At 38.8% G+C, this 26,464-nt stretch overlaps 1 protein-coding gene across 1 annotated transcript in view; it reads right to left on the bottom strand.

The window, feature by feature from the left end:
- Window positions 1–3,005: 3,005 nt before the first annotated feature.
- The window catches only part of LOC140244796 (alpha-2,8-sialyltransferase 8B-like), a 30,589-nt gene continuing 7,130 nt past the window's right edge, over window positions 3,006–26,464 (bottom strand). Inside the window, exons 2-4 of the mRNA XM_072324409.1 lie at window positions 8,104–8,179; window positions 7,102–7,650; window positions 3,006–3,294 (exon numbers count right to left, since the gene is read on the bottom strand). Coding sequence (XP_072180510.1) covers window positions 3,006–3,294; window positions 7,102–7,650; window positions 8,104–8,179 — 914 coding nt within the window. The remainder of the gene's footprint in view (window positions 3,295–7,101; window positions 7,651–8,103; window positions 8,180–26,464) is intronic.

Below are 26,464 nucleotides of genomic sequence, written 5' to 3'. Positions count from 1 at the left end.
TTACTCTTCTGCGTCGTCTCTTCTTTTTGAACTGCTGTTTTCTTCTAAGGATGCCGGGGATAAACGAACCAATAATTTGAAAATCATAAAGTCATTTAAGCCGTGGTTCTATTAATAATCCCACTTAACCGTTGAACGATTCCGTCTGACAAATGCAGGAGCACATTAACTTTGTTGGATTTGTTTAAATATCGGCTGGGATACAGACATAAAATTATCAGCACGATCCAAACTTTAGACGCTCATTCTGATGTCCGCTTTCGTCACTAGTTCCGCTCGGAATTAATTTTGGAGAAAAATATACCCTTTCATTACAATTCTTAGTTCCATCTGGAATTAACTTCTAAGCTAAAGTTCTGCTCCTAATCATTTCACAGCAAATGAATACCAATATTTTTCACCTTTTCACTATTTCGTCCTCTTTCATATCAGTTCGGCTTGGAAAAATTGAATGGCAAGACAATAACCAAATTTCCACCTTTCCTCTCAACCATGCTCTCATAATAGTTCAGCTAGAAATTAATTCTACAGCAAAAGAAAATGCCTTGTTCTCTCCTTTCCGCTCAGACTGTCCCTTGTCTTTCATCGCTTTATTAGTGCTTTCTTTATACCGATTTCTAGTGCTTATAGAACATCTTTCTTTTTAATCCAATCAGGCTCCTTGCACAACGCTCACAGTACGTGTCAAGTCTTTCAAACAAATCATAGTTTCGAGATATGAAACGTCGAAATACATTCACTTTGTATAGTGTAGTGGAATAGTTTTAATCGCACGTGAAACAACTTAGATGTCAATTCAACGAGAAATATTGCTGCATTCATACAGTAATCCGATCATTCGTTTATAAACTAGAATCTCTCTTACGGTGATCCGTGTGGACAATTCAAGAAATTTAAAGAAAGTTCACCTACGTGAAAAAAAAAAACACAAAAACACTCAACTTTCCACTACATAACGGACGTTCGTAATGTCAACAACAAACACTGTCATAGGAGAACATAAACTTTATTCATTCCAGTCTATCCACATCAGGGACGGATTCCAGAATTCCGTAATGGGGAGACGCCTTTATAAAAATTAAAGGGGTGGGGGGGGGGGGGGGCTTCCCCCACCCCATTTGTATTTATTTTTCATTTTTTTTTATTTTTCATTACTTTTTATTATTAATTCAATTTTTTTCAAACAAAAATATAAACAGTGGGCGTGCGCCCCCTCTGGATCCGCCACTGCACACGGAAGTGTTTTCAAGTGCATGTATACGCCATCCAGTGCAACTGTGTCTGTAAGTTGTACTAGACTCCAGATATGAGCTTTGCAGATTTTCTGGGCAAATTTCAGATTTGAGGAGATGCTCAGTGGGAGATGTTCACCTTGGAAGAGCAGCTGGAACAATGGCAAATCATTGGGGTCTTTGTGCATCCACAAATAACTCTCTATAGCAGCTCTTTGCTGGCTTGGGATTAAATATGCAAATGTAGCCACTTGCAGACTGCTCCACTCTTGATGATGGGGGGGGGGGGGTTCACTTATCAGGAGGGTGCATCTGCAGGGTCAGATATACTGGGACAACTTTATTGCTGCACTTTTGCAATGTTACATTCTTTTCAAAAAATTTTGACAAATGACAAGCGACAGAAATTTGTTTATAATTTGAAGGATCATTTTTACCTCCATTACCCTTATATTTTGGTGTCGTTTTAGCCCTTTTCAAATCAGTGGGAATAATTCCATCAGTCAAATTCTTATTACATGACGATGTATTATATTAAGTCTTTCAGAAATAACAGGAGCAGCTAAACATAATAACTTAGAATCAAAATTCAAAATATCAAGGTTGCTACCTTTACCAAGATTTATGAGAGAATTACGAATGCTATGAACAGAAACACAATCAAAAATAAACTCATAAATACATTCAGAATGATTCCATTGAAATAATACTTTTACCACCTTCTATATTTTCTTTCCGGCATTAAGAGGACATTCCAGACGGTTTTCATAATTTTATATCATATAGTACATAAATCAACAGCTCCATGTATAGATTTGTGGAATTTATTGTTACCATAATTTAATGTTACCAGACAAATCATGTTGTAATTGTGTATGTGATTTTAGGCAGACTTAGTGTATATGACTAGTTTCATCTAATAATTTTCCAATGAAAGATAGGCAATGAAATGCAGATACAGTTCGACCTCAATTATCCGGCCATGTCGTGACCGGCGGTCATCCGGATAAGAGAATTGGACGGATATTGGAAACACAATGTTAATGTATAGCTGCCGTCCAAGCTGCCGTCTCAGTACACTGGCAGCTATATACAGCTAGGCAGGTAGCGTACCCCGCAACGGAGGTGTAATCTATGCTAGCCTGCGCAAAATTGTAGTCCCTTCTTCACAAAAATAAAGTTATCTTTATGTGAAAATCATACATGTTTTACCTCATCAGATATTGAGAAACCTATCATGCACGTCTTATGAAATTAGTGAAATAGATCCATGAAAAGATGTTAAAGTCACGGTTTTTTCTCAATTTTTGGATGAAAGAAAAAAGTCCTTCACTGCATGAACGCTTCCGGATAATAGAGATTTCCGGATAAAAGGAGGCCGGATAATCGAGGTCAAAGTGTATGACAATTGATGGCAAGATGAAAAATAAATGGTGAAATGAATGCTGACCACGAATGTGAAACTTGCATGTGATATTCAGTTAATTTTACTTCAATCAATTCATACAGTAAATTCTGATTCAACGCATATTTTTTGAAGGAACAGACATAAAGTACGAATATATTCTAGTACACATAATGTATTCCTTATCTTTTAATAATGGACACACCTGATAATCATGCGTATGTATGCGTGTATGTGTGTGTGTGTGTGTGTGTGTGTGTGTGGGTGTGTGTGTGTGTGTAGCACACACACACACATACACACACACATACACACACACATACACACACACATACACACACACATACACGCTTTGTAAAGTCATATGTCTATAGCTGGCTGCGGTAGTCATGCCTGTCCCACCTTCCCGCACAGTCGTTGATGATCCGCAAGTAACCGTCATTTTCTAGGGACTGCCACACATTGAACTCTTTGCTGAAAGAGTGAGGACTCTTCGAGTAGTTCTTGGGCGTGTCGTCGTAATAGTGATAGCGAAGGGTTCGGTTTTTGGGGTCGACGTAGCGAGGATAGAATCCGAACAACGTGATGCGTCTGCAAAATTTGGAAGCTGCGAGATATATTGCCGCACCAGTCGTTGCAACTCCTGATCTCAACCATCTAATAATGAAGAGACGTGATAGAAAAGTAGTACTAGTAACTTAGTCATATTATTATCATTAGTAGTATACTGTTGCGAATGCCCTTACAACATCAGGTAAGATATTTGGGGGTTATCCCACTAGACCGACACCAACGAGTCATATAGCTCACGAGGTCGACATTGAAAACAGGTCCATGAGTCATACAGCTCACGAGTCATACAGCCCATGAGTTCGACACTAGGCAAATGAAGCCCATGAGTTCTACACTAGGTAAAAACAGCCCACGAGTTCGACAGATATAACGCGGGGCTTAAAGGGATTGTATAATTTTGTTTGAGATCTAATTTCATGTTTCTAACATTTTTGTTGAGATAATGAGAAATCTCTTACGAAATATAAAAGAGCATGTAATTTCATGAGGAATCCAGCGTTTATTTGATGAAAATTGGTTTTGAAATGGCTGAGATATCCAGAACAGAGCGATTCTAATAAAGACAGTGTTGGACGCACCTTTTATTGCAATCGCTTTGTTTTTCTTTGGTTTTGGATGTTTCAGTAATTCCAAACCCGATTTTCATCAAATAAACTTTGAATTCCTCTTGAAATGGTATGCTCTGGACTATTTCATAAGTGTTTCATTGGTATCTCGCAAAAAGTTAAAAGCCAATTTCTCATCTCCACCAATACTGTACCACCCCTTTAATGTGTCGGTCTCATCACTCTCGTGGGCCTTGTTAGCATAGTGTCGAACTAATGGGCTGTATGACTCGTGAGTTGCATAACTCGTGGGTGTTGGTCTCGTGACGTGCACCCGATATTTTGTTCTATTGGTAAAAAAAAACCCAAAGCAAAGCAAAGCAAAGCAAAGCAAAGCAAAGCAAAACAGCAAAACAAGTGAGGCGCTAATTATATTCACTGGAACCAAAGAATATTTGAAGGTTTTCTTGCCGAATGGATAATCAGAGACATCAGTGATAGAATTGATCCCAGACAGTTTGGCAATTTACGCGGTACTTCCATCATGCACTACCTTGTCAGTCTCCTGGACACCATCCACAGCGGAATTGACAAGTCTGGAACATACGTCAACATGTGTGCAATTGATTTTAGCAAGGCTTTCGACCACGTCAATCATACGATTGTGATCCAGAAATTGATTGACTTGGAGGTTGACCGTTCTATAATCCCAACGATCGGCAGCTTTCTCTTCAACAGATCACAAACTGTTCGTTACAAGGGCAAAACTTCACAGCAGAAGGCCATTACTTGTGGGGTCCCCCAAGGCACACGACTTGGTCCAATCCTCTTTTTGGCATTGGTTAATGATGCTGCTTCTAATACACCAGAAAGATGGAAATATGTTGATGATTTGACTCTGGTCGAAGTAGTAAAGAGGACACAGTCATCTGAAATGCAAGCTCATGTTAATTCACTGGTTACATGGTGTCATGACAATGATGTACTTCCCAATGCCTCCAAATGTAAATCAATGCAGATATCATTCCTGCGGACGGAGCCACAACCTCTTCATCTGGTAATCAACTCATCAAGGCTTGAAAGCGTTTCGTCGGTTAAGTTACTGGGGGTCCTTCTCCAAGATGATTTAAAGTGGGATCAACAAGTGGAGCGTATGATTTCAAATGCTTCCAGGAGACTGTTCATTCTCACCAAACTCAAAAGAAATGGCGTAAGTACTGATGATTTGGTTACCGTCTATCAGCTCTACATTCGGCCGACCCTTGAGTTTGCTGCCCCTGTTTGGACATCCGGCATCACCAATGCGCAGTCTATCAGCATTGAACGCGTGCAGAGGAGGGCTTTGAGAATTATTTTCTACCCAAATTTGAGACCTTACAGTGAATTTCTACAGATTGTAGGCATCCCTTTGCTTGAGGAGAGACGGCTTGAGCTAGCTATAAACTTTGCAAGGTCATTGCTGAACTCCAAACATCGTCATTTTCTGCCTGAGAGAAGAGAATCCGCTGCCGGACGTCATCTTCGTAATGCCTCACAACTTGCCATTCCTCGGACGAGAACAGAACGATACAGACAATCTCCCATTCCATATTTCATTCGATTATTGAATAGTTGAATTTTTAGATATTGCCCGTTTTCATCTCACTTCGCTTTGCATTCTTGTTCCTGCTACTGTGGTCTATATTTATATTGTCTGATGGGCGTTGATTTTTGTCATACAGCTGTACATGTGACGTTCTATGGTTTGCAGGTACGGCCACCAGGTTCTTATAACAGGACCAGTGTATCACTTAGAGATTCCGGTTAAATGTGATTTGTTAATTTTGGTGAATTTCGGCTGTTGAAGGCCATACTGGTCAATGATCTTTATTTGTTGGGCAGTGTATACATGTTTTTGTTATTGTATTTGTAATTATCATCCACAGTTTTGGGATTCGAATTTTAATTTCACTCAGCAGGTATAAAACCCAAAGATGTAAGTAAGAAATTTGGGGAATTTGGAGAATCTCAAAGGTATAATGTGAATGTGAATGATAATTTACATGTTATATTGTGTGTTTCCAATGTACATGTACTTCACAGCTTTGATTGATGATAATTTACTCACTTTAAATATATAGTGCTGGGTAGGTTTGAATATTGGTAAAGTTGTTGATTTTGATTTAATGTATAATGTGCTGTTTGTGTACTTTTGTTTTTGAATGCAATGAGTATGTTTTTTTTTTTGTTTTTTTTTTCATTGTTCAATAGCTCAGGATGTGTAATTTGCAATGCGTGTGTGGCTATTTTGGAATGCTTGTTTTGATAATCTTAAGGTGTGTCTGTTTTAAGAGTGAGTGAGTGAATGTGTGTGTGTGTGTGTGTATGTGGTCTCAACGATCAGTAGGGTTATTACCTTATTTTATTAAAATGTAAAGTATTTATTGATGAGTATAAGGGCCTGGTAACGTAAATTTTGTGTAAGCTGAAATATTTTTGATAGATACAAACCTGTAGATTAATCTGTGTTATTTGAAATTCGCTGAACATTATCCACTCCCCTTGGATGTGATTAAAAGGAGAGGCTGTTTTTGATATGAAATATAAACTAAGGAAAAATAGATGGAGATACAACTGTATATGTGTACAAAGAGTATTATACAGTGCAATCTACAATGTATGAGGTTGTTGGGGTGCCTGTTTTATTTGTTCGTAGATTTTTGGTAACGATTGTTTCCCATTTCAATCTTAGTTTTGTGATAATAATATTCTTTGCATTGTATATTGTAAAAGGTATCTTCACGTATTTGTGTATAATTTGTTTTGTAAACGGGAATTATAAGTCTTCGGACTTTTCACCCGTCTGTATGTTTTTTGGATGGCAATAAACCTGATCAATCAATCAATCAATCAAAAAGAGTTTGTTTTACCAGTTATTTCGGTAAATCCCGTTATTTCATCATATCTCTGCATACAACTTCTCCGTGTTCATCAATATTCAAAAACTATACTCTAATAACAAACGAACAACTAAGAAAAAAACTTTCGTCGCAACCGTATAAGGGGAACTTTTGTGCCTTTCCAAAATTGTGCTTCAGTTATTATGATTTATAATTTCACTTTTACAGCTACAGAATACCGTTACATTCATCTTTGCAAAATGTAATTTTTCATTCTCATGAGAGTCATTGGATCTGAAGTAGGCCCAATAAAGCATTTCACTTAAAATTTTACGGCACCTCCCAAATCATCTAATTCATTGCCTTGTAGAGTTTACTCACAGCCATAAATGTCAAAATTAGGCCAGAACGGAATATCCAAATACACGTACAAAGTGAACAGTACATAATGAACAAAGGAAACATACCTTTGTGTTGTTGGTAATAAACCTGCAGGACTGTAAGCAAATACAACCTGCAGGTTATAATACTTCTTGTAAAAATCCAGTCCCTTCTTGATGAGGCTTACCACCGAATGGCCCTTGAAATACCAAATGACAGTGTTATTAAGACGAAGCATGAGTTTCATCAAACGTTGGCATTTGTCCGGTATGTCTTCAAGTGACTTGTTGGTGTACTCTGCCTTGGCGCACGACGACATCGTTTTACTCAGCTCGAAGTTGATCGTAGTTAGATTCGTCTTCGATCCAACGTCACGTGAATATTCCCCGCCCGCAGGCGCGAGGTTCATCCGTACGACTAGATCCCCCTTGTCGATGACGTAGCCACAGTTGCTTTCTAGCAGAACGCCGCTATTTCCGACGAGGGAGCAGGAGTCCACCAGCGGCATAGATCGAGTTTGATTGCTCTTAGCCACGTCATTTGCAGAGGAGAGGATCTTCCATTTCTCTGGCGGTATTCCAGGTAGAAATATCTGGATTGTCTCCTCACGAGTAATGCCTGATGCAACCTTATCCCTTTAAAAAAGAACCAGGAAATAAAACCTAATTATTATAAAGGCATAAGTGATTTGCAAACGTTACATCATCAAAATAATGTGACTAAAAGTGGGCCTAAAGCGGCTTCGTCATCGAGATCATCTTCAAAATCTGTTTTAGTTTGTTGAAATAATTCCTAAACCGTACCTGATATGTTGTAATTCTGCTGCAATTTACGAAATTCCTCCGTCAGTGGTGTCCGTTACGCGAAGCAGTCACTTTGTCAATTGAGCTGAACTGCATTGATCACAAACACACACACGCTACAGCACCACAGTTTTCTGAATAATGCCATCGGCACCGCGCTAGCTATCCGCTGTCGCTAGCTAGTGTCGCTATCTACTTCGCGACATTCTAATGTGAGAAATTTATATCGATCACGCAATGACGATTGCGTGCAGATCGTGGATTCCCATTAATGTACTATATCACGCTAGATAACTAAGCTTTTGCACCGCATCCAGCTGCTCGTAGATAGCTTGTAAAACTACACCCTTTTCGTGCTCTGCTGCACAATCAGATCACAAGAAACTTTACATGAGGGATATAATATGTAATATATGTGTTTAGTAGACCACAGTGGCGTATCGGGGGGGGGGGGGGGCAAGGGGGGGGGGCACGTCAAAAACGAAAAAAAAAAAACCGAAAAAAAAAACGAAGAAGAAGAAAAAAAAACGAAAAAAAAAAAGAAGAAGAAGAAGAAGAAGAAGAAAACCCTCGCCCGGACGGGGGAGGGAGAAGGGGGGGGGGGGGGGGGCAGAAAACCAAATCAAACAAGATAAAAACAAAACATGATGATGACGCGGACAAAATGACAATGTTTATTGTGGTTGTGTTCACACAAGAATTCCATGTTTTGTAAGCTGAAATACACAAATTTTCGGCTCGCTCTCTGCGCTCACCCGCAAAAATTTATCAAAAAAAAAAATATAAGAACAAAACGTGATAATGACGCGGAAATATACAAATTTCGGCTCACTCGCGCGTACTAATTTAGAGTATTTTTTCAAGTCCTCAGTTTGTTGGTTTAATAATAATAATAATATATCAATTTATAAAGCGCAAAACCTATAGACATATATTCTTCTGCGCTGCAAAAGCTTCTGATGTGCTTAATAATAATAAACAATTAAATGAAAAGATGTGTTTTTAGCCGTGATTTAAAAACTGCTACGGTTGGGGATTTCCGGACTTCTAATGGTAGATCATTCCAGAGTTTGGGAGCAGCACAGGCAAATGCTCTGTCTCCCAGTGTTACTTTTGTTTTACATGTTGGAATTTGTAAAAGGAGAGTGTCCTTAAAACTGCGCAAATTGTGACTGTGTCTATGAGATTTGAATATTAATAATTCGGATATATACCTGGGGGCTTGACCAATGAGTGACTTATACACAATCAACAAAATCTTGAACAATATTCGTTTACGAATCGGAAGCCAGTGTAAGTCTTTCAGAAGAGGAATAATCCTTGAAAACCTGGGTTTGTTACAGATAAGCCTTGCGCAGGAGTTTTGGACTCGCTGCAGGCGCCCAACTTGAGAATCAGGGAGTCCATATAATAGCCCGTTACAATAATCCAATTTACTGACAATGCATGCTTGAACGATCGTTTTCATACTGTTCTCATCAAAATATTTCCTGATACGTCTAAGATTATATATCATATGGTATGATGATTTACACACATTTGTGATGTGTGCTACCATGTTCAGATGTGTGTCAAAACACACTCCAAGATTCCTAACAGTGGAAGATGACTTTATGACGGTGCTTCCAACTGATATCCCATCAAAAGAAAGTTTAGATATTTGCTTGGATGTGCCAATCAATAACAGTTCAGTCTTACTGTCATTCAGCATGAGTTTGTTTTGCAGCATCCATTCACGTACATAATTAACACATATTTCCATGTGAGTGATGCTTTGCTGCTGAGCAAGTGCGTCAGGTGTGAACGACAAATACATCTGTGTGTCATCTGCATAGCAGTGACAGGATACACCAGGAAACTTTTCATACACATTTTTGATCAGATTACTTGTGTATAAAGTAAAGAACAGAGGGCCCAGCCGAGACCCCTGTGGGACTCCAGAAGGCACTGGGAAATAATCTGAACCAGTACCATCTATATCGATCTGTTGATATCTATCTGCTAAGTATGACTTGGTCCATTTCAGAACAACACCATCAATGCCAAAGCAAGTGTTCAATGATTTCACTAAGCGAGAATGATCTATGGTGTCAAAAGCACTGCTCAGATCTAATAAAAGCAATATAGTTACTTTCTGATTGTCCATAGCCATCAATATGTCACTCTTGATTCTTAACAGTGTTGTTTCAGTACTGTGGAATTGTCTATAAGCCGACTGGTTAAAAGGCAGGAGTGCATTAACATTAAGGTGATCAACAATTTGCTGATGGGCAGCACCTTCAACCAACTTAGATACATACTTCAGGTTACTCACAGGCCGCAGATTACAAAACTCCATATCTAGACCAGCCTTCTTCAAAATGGGTTTAACTAAAGCATGTTTCCACTGTGAGGGGAATTGACCAGTTGCCAAAGAGAGATTGATTAAGGATGTTAAAACAGGAATCAGTGCGCTATCACATTGTAAGAGAATCTTTGTAGGCATTGGGTCTAATGCACACGACTTTTTACTGAGCTTAGATATGAGTCTTTCAACATCATGCTCTGAGAGTGGCTTAAAGCTTGTGAACATTGGTGCACTGTGTGAGGTCTCTTGAAGAGAATCTGTGAATGGTTTGCTCAGCACGTTCAATCTTGACTCAATGTCGACGTGAATTTTCATTACTTTGTCATGAAAAAACTTGCCTAAGTCATTCACAAAGGTGTGTTTGTCAATGTGCTGTGGTATTACAGGTTGCTTATTGGCTATGTTCAACAAAGACTTCACCACGTGAAACAAACGTTTTTGGTCGTCTTTGTTTTCCATGACTAAATCATTGTGATACTTTCGGCGGGCTTCATTTAACAAATACAGCATAGAATTACGTTCTGACTTGTAAATATTCCAATCTATGTCTTTCCTAGTTTTCAACCAACACTTTTCAGCCTTCCTTTTCTTCCGTTTCGCGGCCCTGACAGTGTCAGTGAACCAAGGTACTTGGGGACGCAAAACAACTTTCTTTGTTACAACAGGTGCATGCTTATCAATGATGTCACTCAGTGTAGCATCATACAATACAGCCAGTTCATTGACATCACTTGGTATGCGCTTACACAGTTCACTTTCAACAACATCTGTTTTTAGGCTTTCAATATCAATCGTAGACAACCTGCGAAAAGACAATACTTTGAAAGGCAATGGAGGTTTGTATGATTTAAGACAGCACATAACAGGGATATGATCACACAACAGAGAACCATGTGGCCAGGGCTGGCCGATGACAATATCATCTGACTGCCGACAAATCAACAAGTCAAGGGTGTGACCACGTGTGTGTGTGCTAAAATCAACCAATTGCCTGCAGCAAAGAGACTCAAGGAGACTCGAAAAAGATCTTGACTCAGCATTGATAACATCCACATGAATATTGAAATCGTTATCTATATAAGGCCGTCACTATATCTTGATTTAATAACCAAAAAATGACAAGAATTCCATGTTTTTTAAGCTGAAATACAAAAATTTTCGGCTCGCTCGCTGCGCTCGCTCGTTTTATCCAAAAAAAAAAAAAAAAGTGAGAACAAAACGTGATGATGACGCGGAGAAAATGACAATGTCTATGGTGTTCACACATGTCATTTTATATTTAGCAGGCAAAATGTTACACGGAGCAGCGCTTGCAATTTCTTTCGTTCTGAAGCGATCGCCGATTGGATCAAAAGAGGGCACCAACGGTTTCGAACATACGGGGGGGGGGGGGGGCGCAAAAAAAACCCAAATCAAACAAGATAAGAACAAAACATAACATTTGATGACGCGGAAATATACAAATTTCGGCTCACTCGCGCGAACTAATTTAGAGAATTTTTTTCAAATCCTCAGTTTGTTGTTATAAATCGTTATCTATAGGGCTGTCACTCTATCTTGATTAGAATTGTAAGATTTAATAACCAGAAAATGACAAGAATTCCATGTTTTGTAAGCTAAAATACGTAGATTTTCGGCTCGCTCGCTGCGCTCGCTCGCCAAAATTTATGTAAAAAAAAAATAAGAACAAAACGTTTATCAAAATCTATCACATTTAAATCACCCTCAAAAGACCCCTTTTAAGTGCTTGAAAAAGCATATCATGTGGACTTTTTTTTAGGTCCCTACCGGGATATAGGGTTGGGGTTGAACACTTTTTCAGAAATTAGGGGCGCAATTTTCACGCTTGCCCCGGGCGCCGTTTTCCCTAGATACGCCACTGACCACATCAGTTAAAGTTTGAAACAATTGGACAATCGGTTCCAAAGTTATGAAGTTGTAAGGTTTCGGTGCGTCATATACAGAGAGTACTGCACTTCATGACCTCATTGTGGGCGGTTACAGTTCGTAATTCCGAAGGTTTTTTTAGTCCGAAGATTCCTTATTCCGAAGGTTCGTTAATCCGAATATGTGATAAGGTTTGTTATTCCGAAGGTTCGTTAATCCGAAAATGAAATGAGGTTCGTTATTCCGAAGGATCGTTAAAACGAAAATGAACAAAGCTCGTTATTCCGAAGGTTCGTTACGGACCCTATGTCATTTCGGAATAGCGAGCCCTATTTCATTTTTTGATTAACGAACCTTGGAATAGCGAGCCCTATTTTATTTTCGGATAAACGAGCCTTCGGAATAGCGCACCCTATTTCATTTTCGAATTAACGAACCTTCGGAATAACGCCACAAATCTTCGGATTGACGAACTTTTTTTCATTTTCGGATTAACGAACCTGCGGAATAACGAACCTTCGGAATTACGACCCTTCGGAATAACGAACAGGACCCGAAAAACCATGCATGTCTCCAAAAATGATTTTCAATGAATTGCAAAATTACGGGCTGAGATGAAAAGCAGAAAACAAGAGGGAAGTGGGGAAGGAAGAGAAGAAAAGATGGAGGGAGTTGTGACATATAATACTTGTACGATGCATGGAGACATAAATAGACACATTGGTCATTAATTAAAGGATTCTCCGATTTTCCTCAAACTGTCGGTGATGTGTTCTACTTATTGCTGCTTCAATCCACATTTTGGGCCTTGGTTTCCTTAATGTTAAAGATTGCTTTCTCTAACGTACTATTTCTGCATATGGTTATGTTTTCGTAATTCATTTGGGTTGTCTTCACGAAGCTTGATGAGTTATTGTCACTCCATCAAACGGAAAGAATCTTCTTTCTCTCTCTCTCTCTCTCTCTCTCTTTGGCGAGGGAGTTAGTTGTGATGCAAGGTACTGTTGACATCAATAAATTCCATGGAAGAGTATTTACCTTTTTGCTATGAACTTATTCAGCTTAGATGATTTGTGACGAACACCTGGGTGAAATAAACGACAGAAAACGTGGTTAATAAAGAAAACATCGAAGCAGTTGATATACTGTAAAGTATAATTTATATATGTTTCCCAGGTGGCTGGAGTACCACTCGACTGTTAGAATTTTTGTTGTAAGCTCTCACCCTGTCAAAGAATAATATGAGACTTCCAGCTATGATAGTCCAAAAATCGCCTGGTGCTTGGTGTAAAGAGAAGATCAACGAGTGTTCCTTTTCTGTACTAGTACCTACACTGGCTCCCCATCAAATAGCTCAGACTAGCCCTTCTTAATTTTCTACAAGCCCTCAATACCTATACCTAACCTTCTAACCATTCCTACACTCTCCAGATATCAACTCCGGTCACAAAACGATAAAACAATCCTACAAATCCTACAAGCAACACCGAAAGCTTTTTGAGCACACATTTTCATATGCTTGATCTGTTGTCTGGAACACTTTACCAAAAACTCCGCCTATTTTATGTGTTTCAGAAGGAATGTTTCGAACTTGTTTAGACTGAACTGTTCATGGTGATCATGTTGTTTAGTATATTTTGTGAATATCGTATACGTACAGTATGTCTCCCCCCCCAAAAAAAAAAAAAATACAACGGGGTCCTCCGCAATGATATCTTTAAGAATAGTGAATCAATCTAAATACAAATTCAGAGTATGAAACTCTAACTCATTGCCCACATCTTCCAGAAATCCCCATTCTATTTGCTTCAGTGGTCAAAGAGGAATGAGGAATTTTGTAGAGGATGTCGGGAATCTCTTCCGTCCAAATTCTGTCTATTATTCACACGCAAGAGCACTGAAGTGCTTAACTTGGAAGAATCAGACTCATGACATACTTTACAACAATCCACATTGTCCTGTGACCGCTTAACCAAATTGAATGGGGTTTTCTGCAAAATAGAGCTAAATTGTTATATTTTAAGACCCTGAAGTAGCACTTAGACAGGTTGATCATATTGGGTGTTATCAATTCGAAAATCTGAGTGTAATTTTTGTGGCGACTTACTGCAGATGATTAGCGTGTGAATGGGCGTGACAGTAACATATGGGCAATTAAGCACTTTTGATAGTGAATTAGACTTTTTTTCGTTGCTGTTTGTCACAATAGGCGTTTTCACATCAGCCCGATGTTTCGAAATAGCGCGCTATTTTTCTGACTTGGGACATTAAAAAATATCTCGAGCTTGGATTTTTATCGGGCTGATGTGAAAACGCCTAATGTGACCAGTTTTACCCCCCCCCCTTCCTCTCATTTGCATTAGCATCATGTATGATCACATCTTAGTTTCATTTTGAACACATTATATAGGGACTATTATAAGGAATAGGATAAGGTACAAGTCTGACTAGCAAGTCAATAACACATAGCCCAAGATGTTAGCATAGTTCAGACAGGTGGGTTTAATTGGGTAGGATGCAAAATCTTTTGTGTTTGTGTATGCAAGTGAGTATGAGAGTGCCCTTTTATGAGAGAGAGTGTGTGAGAGTAGGCAGAAGATACCAAGAGCTCCTTGCAGAAGGACGACAAGCTGAGGAGCTGCAACCCAGACTCCTGTGTAGTCATAGGGAATTGGTGGAGACACTGAGGCTAAGGCACGCCCAATTTGCAAGGTGGTTTTAGCATGCCTGGCAAAACTACAGATTTGCAGACAGCGCAACTTTTGGCAGCACAGGGCAGGAGAAGCCCCACCTTCCCCCAGCCCGACTCACCCCTCTTATGAACTGTAAGTAGTTATATCAATTGCATTTTGTTAAGTATTTCTGTATATCCTGGTCAGAGTGGAGGAAAATTTTAATTTCCTATATCAATTGAGAAATTTGTTTTTGTTTTTTGTTTTTTTTTTGCCTTGACAGTCTGAAGAATTGTAATACCCAGACAGCAGAAGGGTAATTGATTTTCACATATATTTTGTATAGAATTGAATTCCAAAAAGGAAGATAATTATAATGTAAAGAATATAATTGTTACAATATGAGAAAGATATGTTTTGCTCATTGCATGAAAAGGTTTGGTGAGGTTTATTTTTTAAGTTATAACAAGGCCGACGAAATGTACATTATGGTGAGTTAATGCCATTGATTTTGTTTATAGGTAATTACTCTGATGTTTTGAGAAGCATAGTTGTATGTAATATTTTTGAGGAGTATATATGTATCAGTCCTGAGCAAGAATAAAGAAAGTAAGAGGCGGTGTGAATGTGAGGAAATTATTAATTTAACAGAGTAATAACTATAATTTTAGTTTATGAAGTTGCAGTATATAGAAGTCACAATATGTACGATTGAGATGGTGATCCGTTGTAATAGATAAGTATGTAATTGAACTGATTATAAATACAGGCATAAACCTTTTGTTGATAGATGAATGTGGCAGACAAGTGGCAGACACATGGCAGAGGGAAGTTTAAAGGTATGAATGATAGAATTACCCCTTATTTGCTTAACCCTATATCTTAATTATTTCAGGGATGAGCTGGGCTCATGACAACGCTCATAACAGCTCATGACAAACGTCCAGGCCGCATCATCGCTATAACGCGACACCCCCAGCACTCAGCATTACGCCACTCGTCATATCCCCGTCATTATTCGGCATCAGTCGGCGTCGTTCGCCGCTGGTCGGGTCTCAGAACTACTCGCCGTCCTTGTCCTACAGGGTGCCGCGCCTGCCCGTCGTTCGTCGCGCGCAAGACCCGGGGACACCCCATTCCTGTATGTGAACCTCACGAGTGTGAACTGAAGGACTCGATATCTCGACCCGCACCCCCCCCCCTTTCCAGGTGCTATTTAACTATTTAGATCCCATGATTGTGTGTATGTCTGCCACAATGTGATTTCGTAGGATAGTAATTTTTGCAGCAACACTGTTCGTTTATGTAACCCTTTGAATTGTTCATTTTTTGTACTACTTGATTTCATCTTGACGAGCCGGAGAGCACCGAGCTTCGTCAATAATAAACAATTTATTTCACGGTATACATTATTTTGTGCAACGCCGCCTTTCTTTGTAGTTCATAATTTATACCATTATACCACTGTAACAGGACTTAATCTATCGTCAGCCAGACTACTCAAAGCCAAGAGCTGACACTGTTGCTGAAATAAATTACATGGCTATAGTGTGCAGTGTATATGTTCTCATGAAGTATACTTTTGCACGATGATACGGATAGTAATTAATACGAATGTTTAAATGCGTATATTACAGTAACGCATGCTGGATTAAGCATTATCAATAGCAAATCGTGGAGCAGCGGAGCTCCAAGATGGCCTAGCATATGCATTTGAATGAGTTGAGAAGTATGAATATGTATGTATGCAAAAACATGAGTTATGTATGATTTTAAGATTAGGCATCAAAAGTAGGGAATTTTGGCGCTGTGGAGAGCGAGAATCCTGAAGTGAATTAACAGTAATTGTGAAGTTAGATTGCCAAGTGGCGGGTTTGCACGATAATACATACGGAAATTTGGTATCCATTGACATTGACGTCCACTGACGTTTTAAAAAACGTTTTCAAAAAAATCTTTGTTTTGCGGTAAATGCTAAGTCCCAGCTTTAACGTTCTATGTACGTTTTAAAAACGTCCACTTTATACGAAGACGTACGGAACGTCAGAAAACGCTTAGGAAACGTTCTGAAAACGTCATGTGTTTGCTGGGTAGCTAGCTGTGAGCAAAATAGACTGCAATGCAGTGAATACGAATAGCGAATACGAATTCCACTCGTCTACTGTGTTGAAGAGAGGTAAATTACATACGCACTACCGACCAAAAAATCGCGATGTTTCGTGAAGCTCAAACTTCGCATGTTTTCGCGCAAGTGTAAACGGTGGAACCAGAATATCACGATTTTAGAAATCGCACTGTTAGTAGGTATCCTTCGTGGTGACTTCACTTCATGTAGGCTTATTCAGTAACTCACTGTGGCATTAACACAACCTGTCAATACAATGAGAAGTTCTGAATTTCAGCGTCAGTTTTCATCATTAGAATATGTTCTTACGGTTAATGTAAAGGGAAGTAGATGTTTGATATTACGTCGGGACTTTCATGAATAAATGACCTCACAAAAATTCATTTAACTTTACATTTCAATTTAAAAGGAATTTCAGGCAGTGCATGCATATTGCTATTTTGTTGTCATTTTTCCTTATTCAGTCAGTGATTTCTTTTTATTCTTTGCTTTGTAAACCACCCTTTTTCATTCAGAAATCGAAATGATATAATTCAACAAAAAGGAAAAAAGTCTTATTCTTCCATTATGGAAAGCAAGTTTAAATATCTTGAGAGGCAGATTATTCTTGATAAAATTTTAAACGAATTTAATATTCTTAAAGTTTACAAATTCCTCTTGCTTATGAAGAAGATTAATCTTTAATATTTGCATGCAAATATTACCCAATCTGCATTATAATCATGTAGAAAGTCTGCAAAAGTTCAGGCATACTGCTTATACAGAAGAGACCTGGTTATGTCCTTGTCATGTGTGTTGAATCGTATCAGGACAACTCCCCCGGAGGACTAGTCCCCCGGGGACTACTCCCACCTGACAGCTCCCCCGGAGGACCACTCCACCGGAGGACGTCTCCCCCGGAGGACTACTCCCCCGGAGGACGTCTCCCCCGGGGGACAACTCCCCCGGGGGACTACTCCCCCGGGGGACAACTCCCCTGGAGGACAACTCCCCCCGGGGACCACTCCCCCGGAGGACAACTCCCCCGGGGGACCACTCCCCCGAGGGACCACTCCCCCGGAGGACCACTCCCCCGGGGGACTACTCCCCCGGGGGACAACTCCCCCGGAGGACAACTCCCCCGGGGGACAACTCCCCCGGGGGACAACTCCCACCTGACAACTGCCCCGGGGACGTCTCCTGGGGGACAATCCCATAACTGAACAGAGATGTTTCTTATTCGTGTCCTAGAAATTAAAATTGAATTCATCTGTGTAAAAACGGTATTCTTTTTATACAGAATTTAAATTAAAGTTAACGTTACCTAAGACACGTCCATCTTTATAACAAAGTTTTTGAAATCTCAGCACAAAGTTTTTACTTTTGTACACGCTACATGCAATGTCGAAAAAAGTAGAAACGCAGGTCCATTTTATCACTGAAAGTTGGTCAAGAGATAAACACATTGACGGATACACGCTTTTGAGGGGAGAGTTCATTCCTTAGCATGTACCTGTTATTCTTCATTATTTTATAATATTTTAAGAAGTCCATTCTTTGATGATTTTCCTTTTCTTTTTGCAATTCATGATTATGATAAGGAATATGTTAAATGAAAGAAAGATATTATTCAGAGGGGTGAAGGCTCAAATTTTTGAGTTTCTTCAGTTTGTCTCCCTCTACAAAGGAATATGTTGTTAGAAATACCCTTTTAATGGGGTTATGATTTTCATCTTAGATTCTTATGATAGTTACTATCCTATATGTCACTGTCAGTAATACTTTATTGTGCAATTTTCGTTTGTTATGTTGACTGTGAATTTATCTGAACATCATTACAATTCTTAATGTCGGAGAAATAATTGACAGAAAAAAATATGAATATTCTGTGCCTGAAAAGACTTGAACGTGTAAAAAGGTAATATCTTCCAACAGCCCTGGGAAAGCACACCCGCACGACCAACACAAATCTCTCAACCACAAAGATGGGATGATTCGAGTTTCAATTAATTGAAAATTGAGTTTTGTTTCACACAGTTTTATTTGATAACGTTTGAACATGGAAAAAAAAATGTCTAGCGTAAGAGTAATTGAAGTTAGTATGCAAACAACACTTTTGCACGTAATGGTATACCGGAGATTGTGGTATCAGATAATGGTACACAGTTTACAAGTGATCAGTTCAAAGAGTTTGCTTGTCAGTACCAATTCAAGCATGTCACGTCTTCATCACTTTCTACATAGCAATGGGAAAGTTGAAAAGACAGTACAAATCGCAATGTCTAATGAAAAAGGCAATGAGAGATGGAACAGATCCAGGTTTGGCATTTCTTGACTATCGAAACACACCGATCGATGGGCTAGATGCTAGTCCTGCAGTTGATGCAGAGGAGGACAAGGACCACCTAACTATACACAGCCCAGTCGCCGCTGTATTAACAGCGTCTGGTCGGGCTAAGGACCACCCTGCCAACAACTAGTCAGCTGCTGAAACCAAAAGTAATAAAGAATGTGCAAACAAAGCTGACCAAGAAACAAAAGTGCAGTAAAATTACTTTGATCGAAGCGAAAAGCGTTGTTGTTTCAAAGACAAAGTTTCCAAGAAGTTGCATAGTGGAATGTGAAGGAAAAATGCTCCTGTCAAAACAGAATTGACATCAGAAGAGGTACAGCGGAAAACAATCCTTAATGCAGCAAAGCTAGATGACTCAACATAATATCGTATCACAAGATCAGGTCAAAAATATGGACCAGTGTAAAAACTTATCTATTTTATAGGATAGATACCGGAATTTGACGGGAAATGAAATGACAATGATCACGGGATTGTGATAATGTTTAGATGTTGAACTATTCATCTGGAGAGTAGAGTTGGTTACATTTTGAGTGCAATAAAAGTGTTTCATCTAACTTATCAAAAGTAACAGCTTTGTCGATTATTATAAGAGAAACAATGATTAACGTTTCTTCAAAGACAAAAATAACACATTTCTAAAAGTGAACAAAAGTACAGTTTACAAAACAATCACAAGTATTCCTCCAAGTGTGAAGAGCGAGATTGAACTTACGTCGTTATAAGAGTGCGTTGTAATGTGTCATACAAAGCCGTGATATCTCAATACTGAAGTGAAGTGTTACTCACTTTACAAGTATCAGTAATGTTTGTGTTTATAAGATGTGTTGCTATGATTACACATGTAGTAAAGTTGAATGAAAGATATAAGATATGGCAAGTCAAACACGCCCATACAAGACGTATTTCCATTATTACTCAAATAGGACAAGTATATTGTGTGAACAACGTATCAAATAATTGCCATGATAATCCTAAAAAGACAATGGCTTATTAATTAAGTTTCAGTGGTAGTTGATAAATGAAAAAATCTGTGTGAAAAAGAGAAACTTTACTTTTCTAAAAAAAAAAAAAAAAAAAAAGGAGATGCCAAATGTTTGAAATTATTACAGTTTGAATGCAGAGACTAGTGCCTAGCTATGCAGCACTAACCAATCCCCACAGAGATGATGCTGTTGCTATGCTCTATAGTTACCCCTCTCGAGAAACCGCGGAGGTAGATGTACTACCTCAGCAAACTTCCTTACTTGCACCCAAGACCTAGAAGAATAAAAACATATCAACCTATCACCTGCGTGTTAACAAAATGTGCACATATACTTTTTGACCAGTGTCCGTTTCTTCCCTTGGGCATCCGATGCAATCGATATCGCTAAAGCATTTGCATTGTTCAAACTCGTCATGATTGTAATACAACAAATTACTGCCAAGATCGTGTGCTTATTCTGACTGATTAAAGAAACAACTAAGGAACTCTCTAAGTAACAGGCTAAATATTACAGTCGTCATCCCTTGATATCTCTTAGAGATGGGCTAAAGAGGATGACATTTTCAGAACATGCTCATCACACCTTAGTTTGATGACTTTGTGCCTACTGACACCATTTTTGAAAAAAAAAAGAACGAAAAATGCGAAATCCAGGGTGCAACGGCCGAAAAGCTGGTCGCCGTTTCGGCTTTAAAAAGACATTTCTGGTTATAACTCGGCTATTTTTTGGTCAGTTGTGATGGTTTTGGTGTCTAACCCCATGTTTTGGGGTCAAGGAAATGGATTATAATGATAATTTTAGTGTAAAACCTAATCTTCCACATGATACTAACCTTTTGCCCATATTTAAGCATAAAATTTCCTTGCCTTTTACCCCTACCCCAACTGCCATTTTTTGCATTTTTTTCTGTATTTTTTCAAGTAGTATTGACTACCATACTCTTTATAACAAGTTCTAGCTATCAATCTGGTGTTTTCTACCAACAATAGTACAGCAAGGGTTATGTTATACGTGTGTCATGCAGATACCGGTATGTGGCTGGTGCATTCAGGATGCATGGTAACTGTGCAACCAGTGCTAATACTGTTTCTGCATTATAGTGCCTAAAGCCGGTTGGAAGATATTACCTTTTTACACGTTCAAATCTTTTCAGGAACAGAATATTCGTATTTTTTTTCTGTCAATTATTTCTCCGACATTAAGAATTGTAATGATGTTCAGATAAATTCACAGTCAACATAACAAACGAAAATTGCACAATGAAATTACTGACAGTGACATACAGGATATTAACTATCATAAGAATCTAAGATAAAAATCATAACCCCATTAAAAGGGTATTTCTAACAATATATTCCTTTGTAGAGGGAGACAAACTGAAGAAACTCAAAAACTTGAGCCTTCACCCCTGTGAATGATATCTTTCTTTCATTTAACATATTCCTTATCATAATCATGAATTGCAAAAAGAAAAGGAAAATCATCAAAGAATGGACTTCTTAAATTATTATAAAATAATGAAGAATAACAGGTACATGCTAAGGAATGAACTCTCCCCTCAAAAGCGTGTATCCGTCAATGTGTTTATCTCTTGACCAATTTTCAGTGATAAGATGGACCTGCGTTTCTACTTTTTTCGACATTGCATGTAGCGTGTACAATGGTAAAAACTTTGTGCTGAGATTTCAAAAACTTTGTTATAAAGATGGACGTGTCTTAGGTAACGCCAACTTTAATTTAAATTTTATTTAAAAAGAATACTGTTTTTACACAGATGAATTTAATTCTAATTTCTAGGACACACACACACACACAAAAATCTCTGTTCAGTATGGGATTGTCCCCCAGGAGACGTCCCCGGGGCAGTTGTCCTCCGGGGGAGTTGTCCTCCGGGGGAGTTGTCCTCCGGGGGAGTTGTCCTCCGGGGGAGTTGTCCCCCGGGGGAGTTGTCCCCCGGGGGAGTGGTCCGGGGGGGGGGGGGGGAGTGGTCCCCGGGGGGAGTGGTCCCCCGGGGGAGTGGTCCCCCGGGGGAGTGGTCCCCCGGGGGAGTGGTCCCCCGGGGGAGTGGTCCTCCGGGTGAGTTGTCCCCCGGGGCAGTTGTCCTCCGGGGAAGTTGTCCCCCGGGGGAGTTGTCCTCCGGGGGAGTTGTCCCCCGGGGCAGTTGTCCCCCGGGGGAGTCGTCCTCCGGGGGAGACGTCCTCCGGGGGAGTTGTCAGGTGGGAGTAGTCCCCGGGGGAGTTGTCCTCCGGGGGACAAGTCCTAGACCCGGAGCCAAAGTTCATTTTTGTTAAATGTTAATGTCCTCCGTTGTTGAAAATATGGTCTCACCCGTCTGACAGTGAGAAGGCAGATGCTTGATATAGTGTCCACACTTGAATACATAAGTGAAAAAAAGAATACATGGCTGGATCATGGAAAATATGATTACTTTATACATTCAACACGGGTCTAGGACTTGTCCCCCGGACATCTGCCTTCTCACTGTCAGACGGGTGAGACCATATTTTCAACAACGGAGGACATTAACATTTAACAAAAATGAACTTTGGCTCCTTTTCATTGCAAAACTAGAAAAGCACTCTGAGAGCGTAGACCCCCGCCAAGCAGCTACTTTCCACCGATGATCTTGCTCTTCCCAAAGAGATTTTTCTCCTCTCCACCACTGGGGAAAAGCTCTTTAGGCTCTTCATAGAGATCAGTGATTTCCACACCCATAGGTATACATGCTGAAATCGCCCGATTTCCCAATATAGAAGCCTTTGTTACGTCATAAACCGCGCCTAGCAGAAACTAGAGCACGCACTTTAGTGCGCGTTTGAAAACCTCAAAAACGCGCAGCTTGAACTCCCAAGTTCATTGACACTACCTGTCAAAATGTCAAAAATCCATCACAAATTCCCCCAAAATTTTCGGATCACTACCAAATTTAATCGTTTGTTACTTGTGTCATTCTCAACCTTTCCTGTAAGTTTCATCCAAATCCATTAACTACTTTTTGAGTTATTTTGCACACGGACAAACCAACAAACCAACGGTAACGAAAATAAAACCTCCCTTGGCGGAGGTAATTATTTTCATTTTTACCATGAGTTAATCTAAGGCTTGAGGACGTCACCAAGAATCAAGATGTTAATGCCAAATCAATATCCATCAGCAAGGTCCTACGAATTCAATTTGCATAATTGTTCATCTCTGTGCTCACTGAAGCATTAAAACAGTGGGATTTTTACCCGAATAAGATCAGAATTGAAGAAGAGTTTGATACTTAACTTAACAAAAGGTAGCTATTGAATTTTAATCCATTAACATTAAACGGGTTTTCCTAGCCCACGTGCTCACTGAGAAGTAAAATTTTGAAAGAAATGCCATAGGAATACTGATACACTCACATCTACTATAAACACTGTAATAAAATGTCATTCAGTTGATTTTTCAGTGCACAGAATCAATGTAATACATACTGTATAATTTCAATATGGTAATCTTTTGTTTTATAATCTGCTCATTCAACTGTGAATTGCCACAAATTGTGTGCAGTCATCCTAATTAGCTTCCCAAAACAGGAATTAGGCATCACGGGAAATATGTGTAAACTGCCATTTAGGCAATTTTTAGCCCATCGTCACTCAATTGTAAAATTTTGCCAAAAAAGTCATATGGTACAATAGGAAGCACATAGGATGTAAGCTGCCTGCATTCTTATGTTGGAAATTCGAAATTTGTTCCCATATCATGAAATCAAAGTTACAAAATTGAGCTTGTGAACTTCAAAAAGTGACCATTTTGCCATTAGAGTATGCTCATTGAAGCTTGACTGACTGATATCTACAGAATATCACATGAGAGGTAGCTAAGAAATACAGCTACATGCATCTGTATTCAGATTTCCTCAAAGGTTCCAGATTCAGAAATTACAGCGATTTGTTTTAGGGGAACCTAATTTTTTGTTTTGTTTAGTGTTTATGATAAGATTGATTGAAGAAAGACTGCAAAGTGCCCTTGGAAGATAGAGCACCTATTGCTGATAAAGAATCACGTGTAATCTATGAAGTTAAACTAAAAAAAAAAAACATCAAACATGTTACAAGGTGTTGGTTTTTGTTTTTGTTTTGTTTTTGTTCGTGGAAGTAGAAAGATTGGACAGGTTCATCTGTCTAAAATTAGGTACGTTTCCTTCTGTTATGTTCTCTTATTGTTATGTTAGATTTGTCTCAATTTGTCTCGTCTCATAGTCCACTCTCTGTTGTACTGTTACTCCTATTTCAGTCCCGTTTCATGTTTATTCGTGTGTACATGTGTCTGTTTTTGATGATTTGTCTTTCTAGTGGGCTTCCAGACTTTTTCTTTGCTTTCAACTGATGTTTTTCTTCTGAAGGTCCCACATCCTACAAACTTTGTCTTTTTAGTGGGACCCTCATTTTTTCGAATAATGCATATTGTTTACTTCTAATCAATTGAATTTGATTACAATGTATGATTATCGTAAGGTGCTATAATCATTGCACATTCTTTTCATCCTACATAGTTTTACGCACCTTATTTTCTGTTACAAAAAAGAAGTACTGTTTATGTTCTTGTCGAAAAATAAAATAAAGATTGAATTGAATTGAATTGAATTGAATTGAAGTGATTTGAATTGGAATAATTTGGTCCAAAGAGGGGAATTATTTTGCATATTGTACTGTTCGTTCTGTTTAACCTTCAACGCGATACATGTGTAAATGTAATTGACAAATATAGACAATGATCGTAGTATTGTGCTTTGAACCCTTGTAAGGGGGTTTTCCCTCATTCTGTGTGTCAATGGGTAGACAGTATCAGTCTACTTCCTTGTTCCTTTGAATGTTTTATCCACACAGCAGCCATCTCCCTGATGAACCGTGACATTTTACAAGAATTCTCACGGTCGAATGCTATGCTCAAAACTGAAACTAAACTTTATCATTTTTTTTGAATAAATAAATGACGTGTTCAGAGTTCTTTTTTTTAACCCTTTCCTGAATGTTGACTGAGATGTGGTGCTTCAGATTTATCTGCCAACTTATATATTGACTTTTACATAATATAAAACTTTGTATTTACTTGTCGTCAGTAGTTACAAACCATAATGAGATGTGAACACATTGTTTCATTAAGAGTGGAACATATATGCTGATTAGGAATTTGCACATAGCCCCTTTTGTTTCCATGTAGCATGGCATCCCTACTGATTTGTGCTGTAAATTAAAATAATATGAATCCCCCCCCCAAAAAAAAATCCCAGCAAGGACAGAACTTTCATAGCAATGTTTTTCTTTTAACAATCCTGACTACAATGCGATCATTAGTTGCTTAAAACAAAACAAAATCTTCGCCCTGTATTTGCAAGTCTGTTCAGAAAAAGTATTGGACATTTGGGCTCCTTGAAACTATAGAAAAATTGTATTACTTGCTGGCACTAATATTGATTAGTTACATGTTTTAACAAATTTTGTTAAAACATGTAACTAGATGCGTCTTAAGCTGCACAGGATAGAGTAATAACTCATCTACTACATTGACGACTACGGGAATTAGTCTCTTATAGCTTTCGGGATATTTATCAGCCCTCCTAACTGATCTCTTCTTTTAACGAGTAAAACAGTTTTAGCCATACCATATGTCAAAAAAAAAAAATACAACGGGACCCTCCGCAATGATAACTTTAAAAATAGTGAATCAATCCAAATACAATTTCAGGGAACAAAACTATAACTCATTGCCCACATCTTGCAGAAAACCCAATTCGATTTGCTTTAGTGGTCAAAAGGAAATGAGGAATTTGTATAAGGACATGCCAGGAATCTCTTCCCTCCAAGTTCTGTCTATTGTGTTCACACTTCACACACAAGAGCATCCAAGTGCTAAACTTGGAAGAAATGAGACTCATGACATGCTTTACAACAATCCACATTTCTCTGTGACCGCTTAACCAAATTGAATGGGGTTTTCTGCAAAATGGAGCTAAGGTGTTATACTTTTAAGACTCTGACCTAGCATTTAGACAGTTTAATCATATTGGGTGTTGTCAATGCGAAAATCTGATTGTAATTATTTTGGGACATACTGTATTATGCTCATCAGTTATTTGTTAAACATTACACCAAAGTTGGTATATACACGTCTCTAACATTTCGGCACGTATAATCCCAATCACGCATTGGCAGCTCTTGAAATTTCAAAACAGCACGTAGATTGGTTGTTTTCTCCGGTAGGGTTTGCGTTGTGTTTGGAATATCGATGAAATATCCCTTGAAAATCAATTGAATAATGCCA

Source organism: Diadema setosum, chromosome 21 (genome assembly GCF_964275005.1).
Source record: "Diadema setosum chromosome 21, eeDiaSeto1, whole genome shotgun sequence".
NCBI lineage: Eukaryota > Metazoa > Echinodermata > Echinoidea > Diadematoida > Diadematidae > Diadema > Diadema setosum.
Note: the sequence above shows the minus strand (reverse complement) of the source record. Positions and strands in the feature narration are given on the sequence as shown.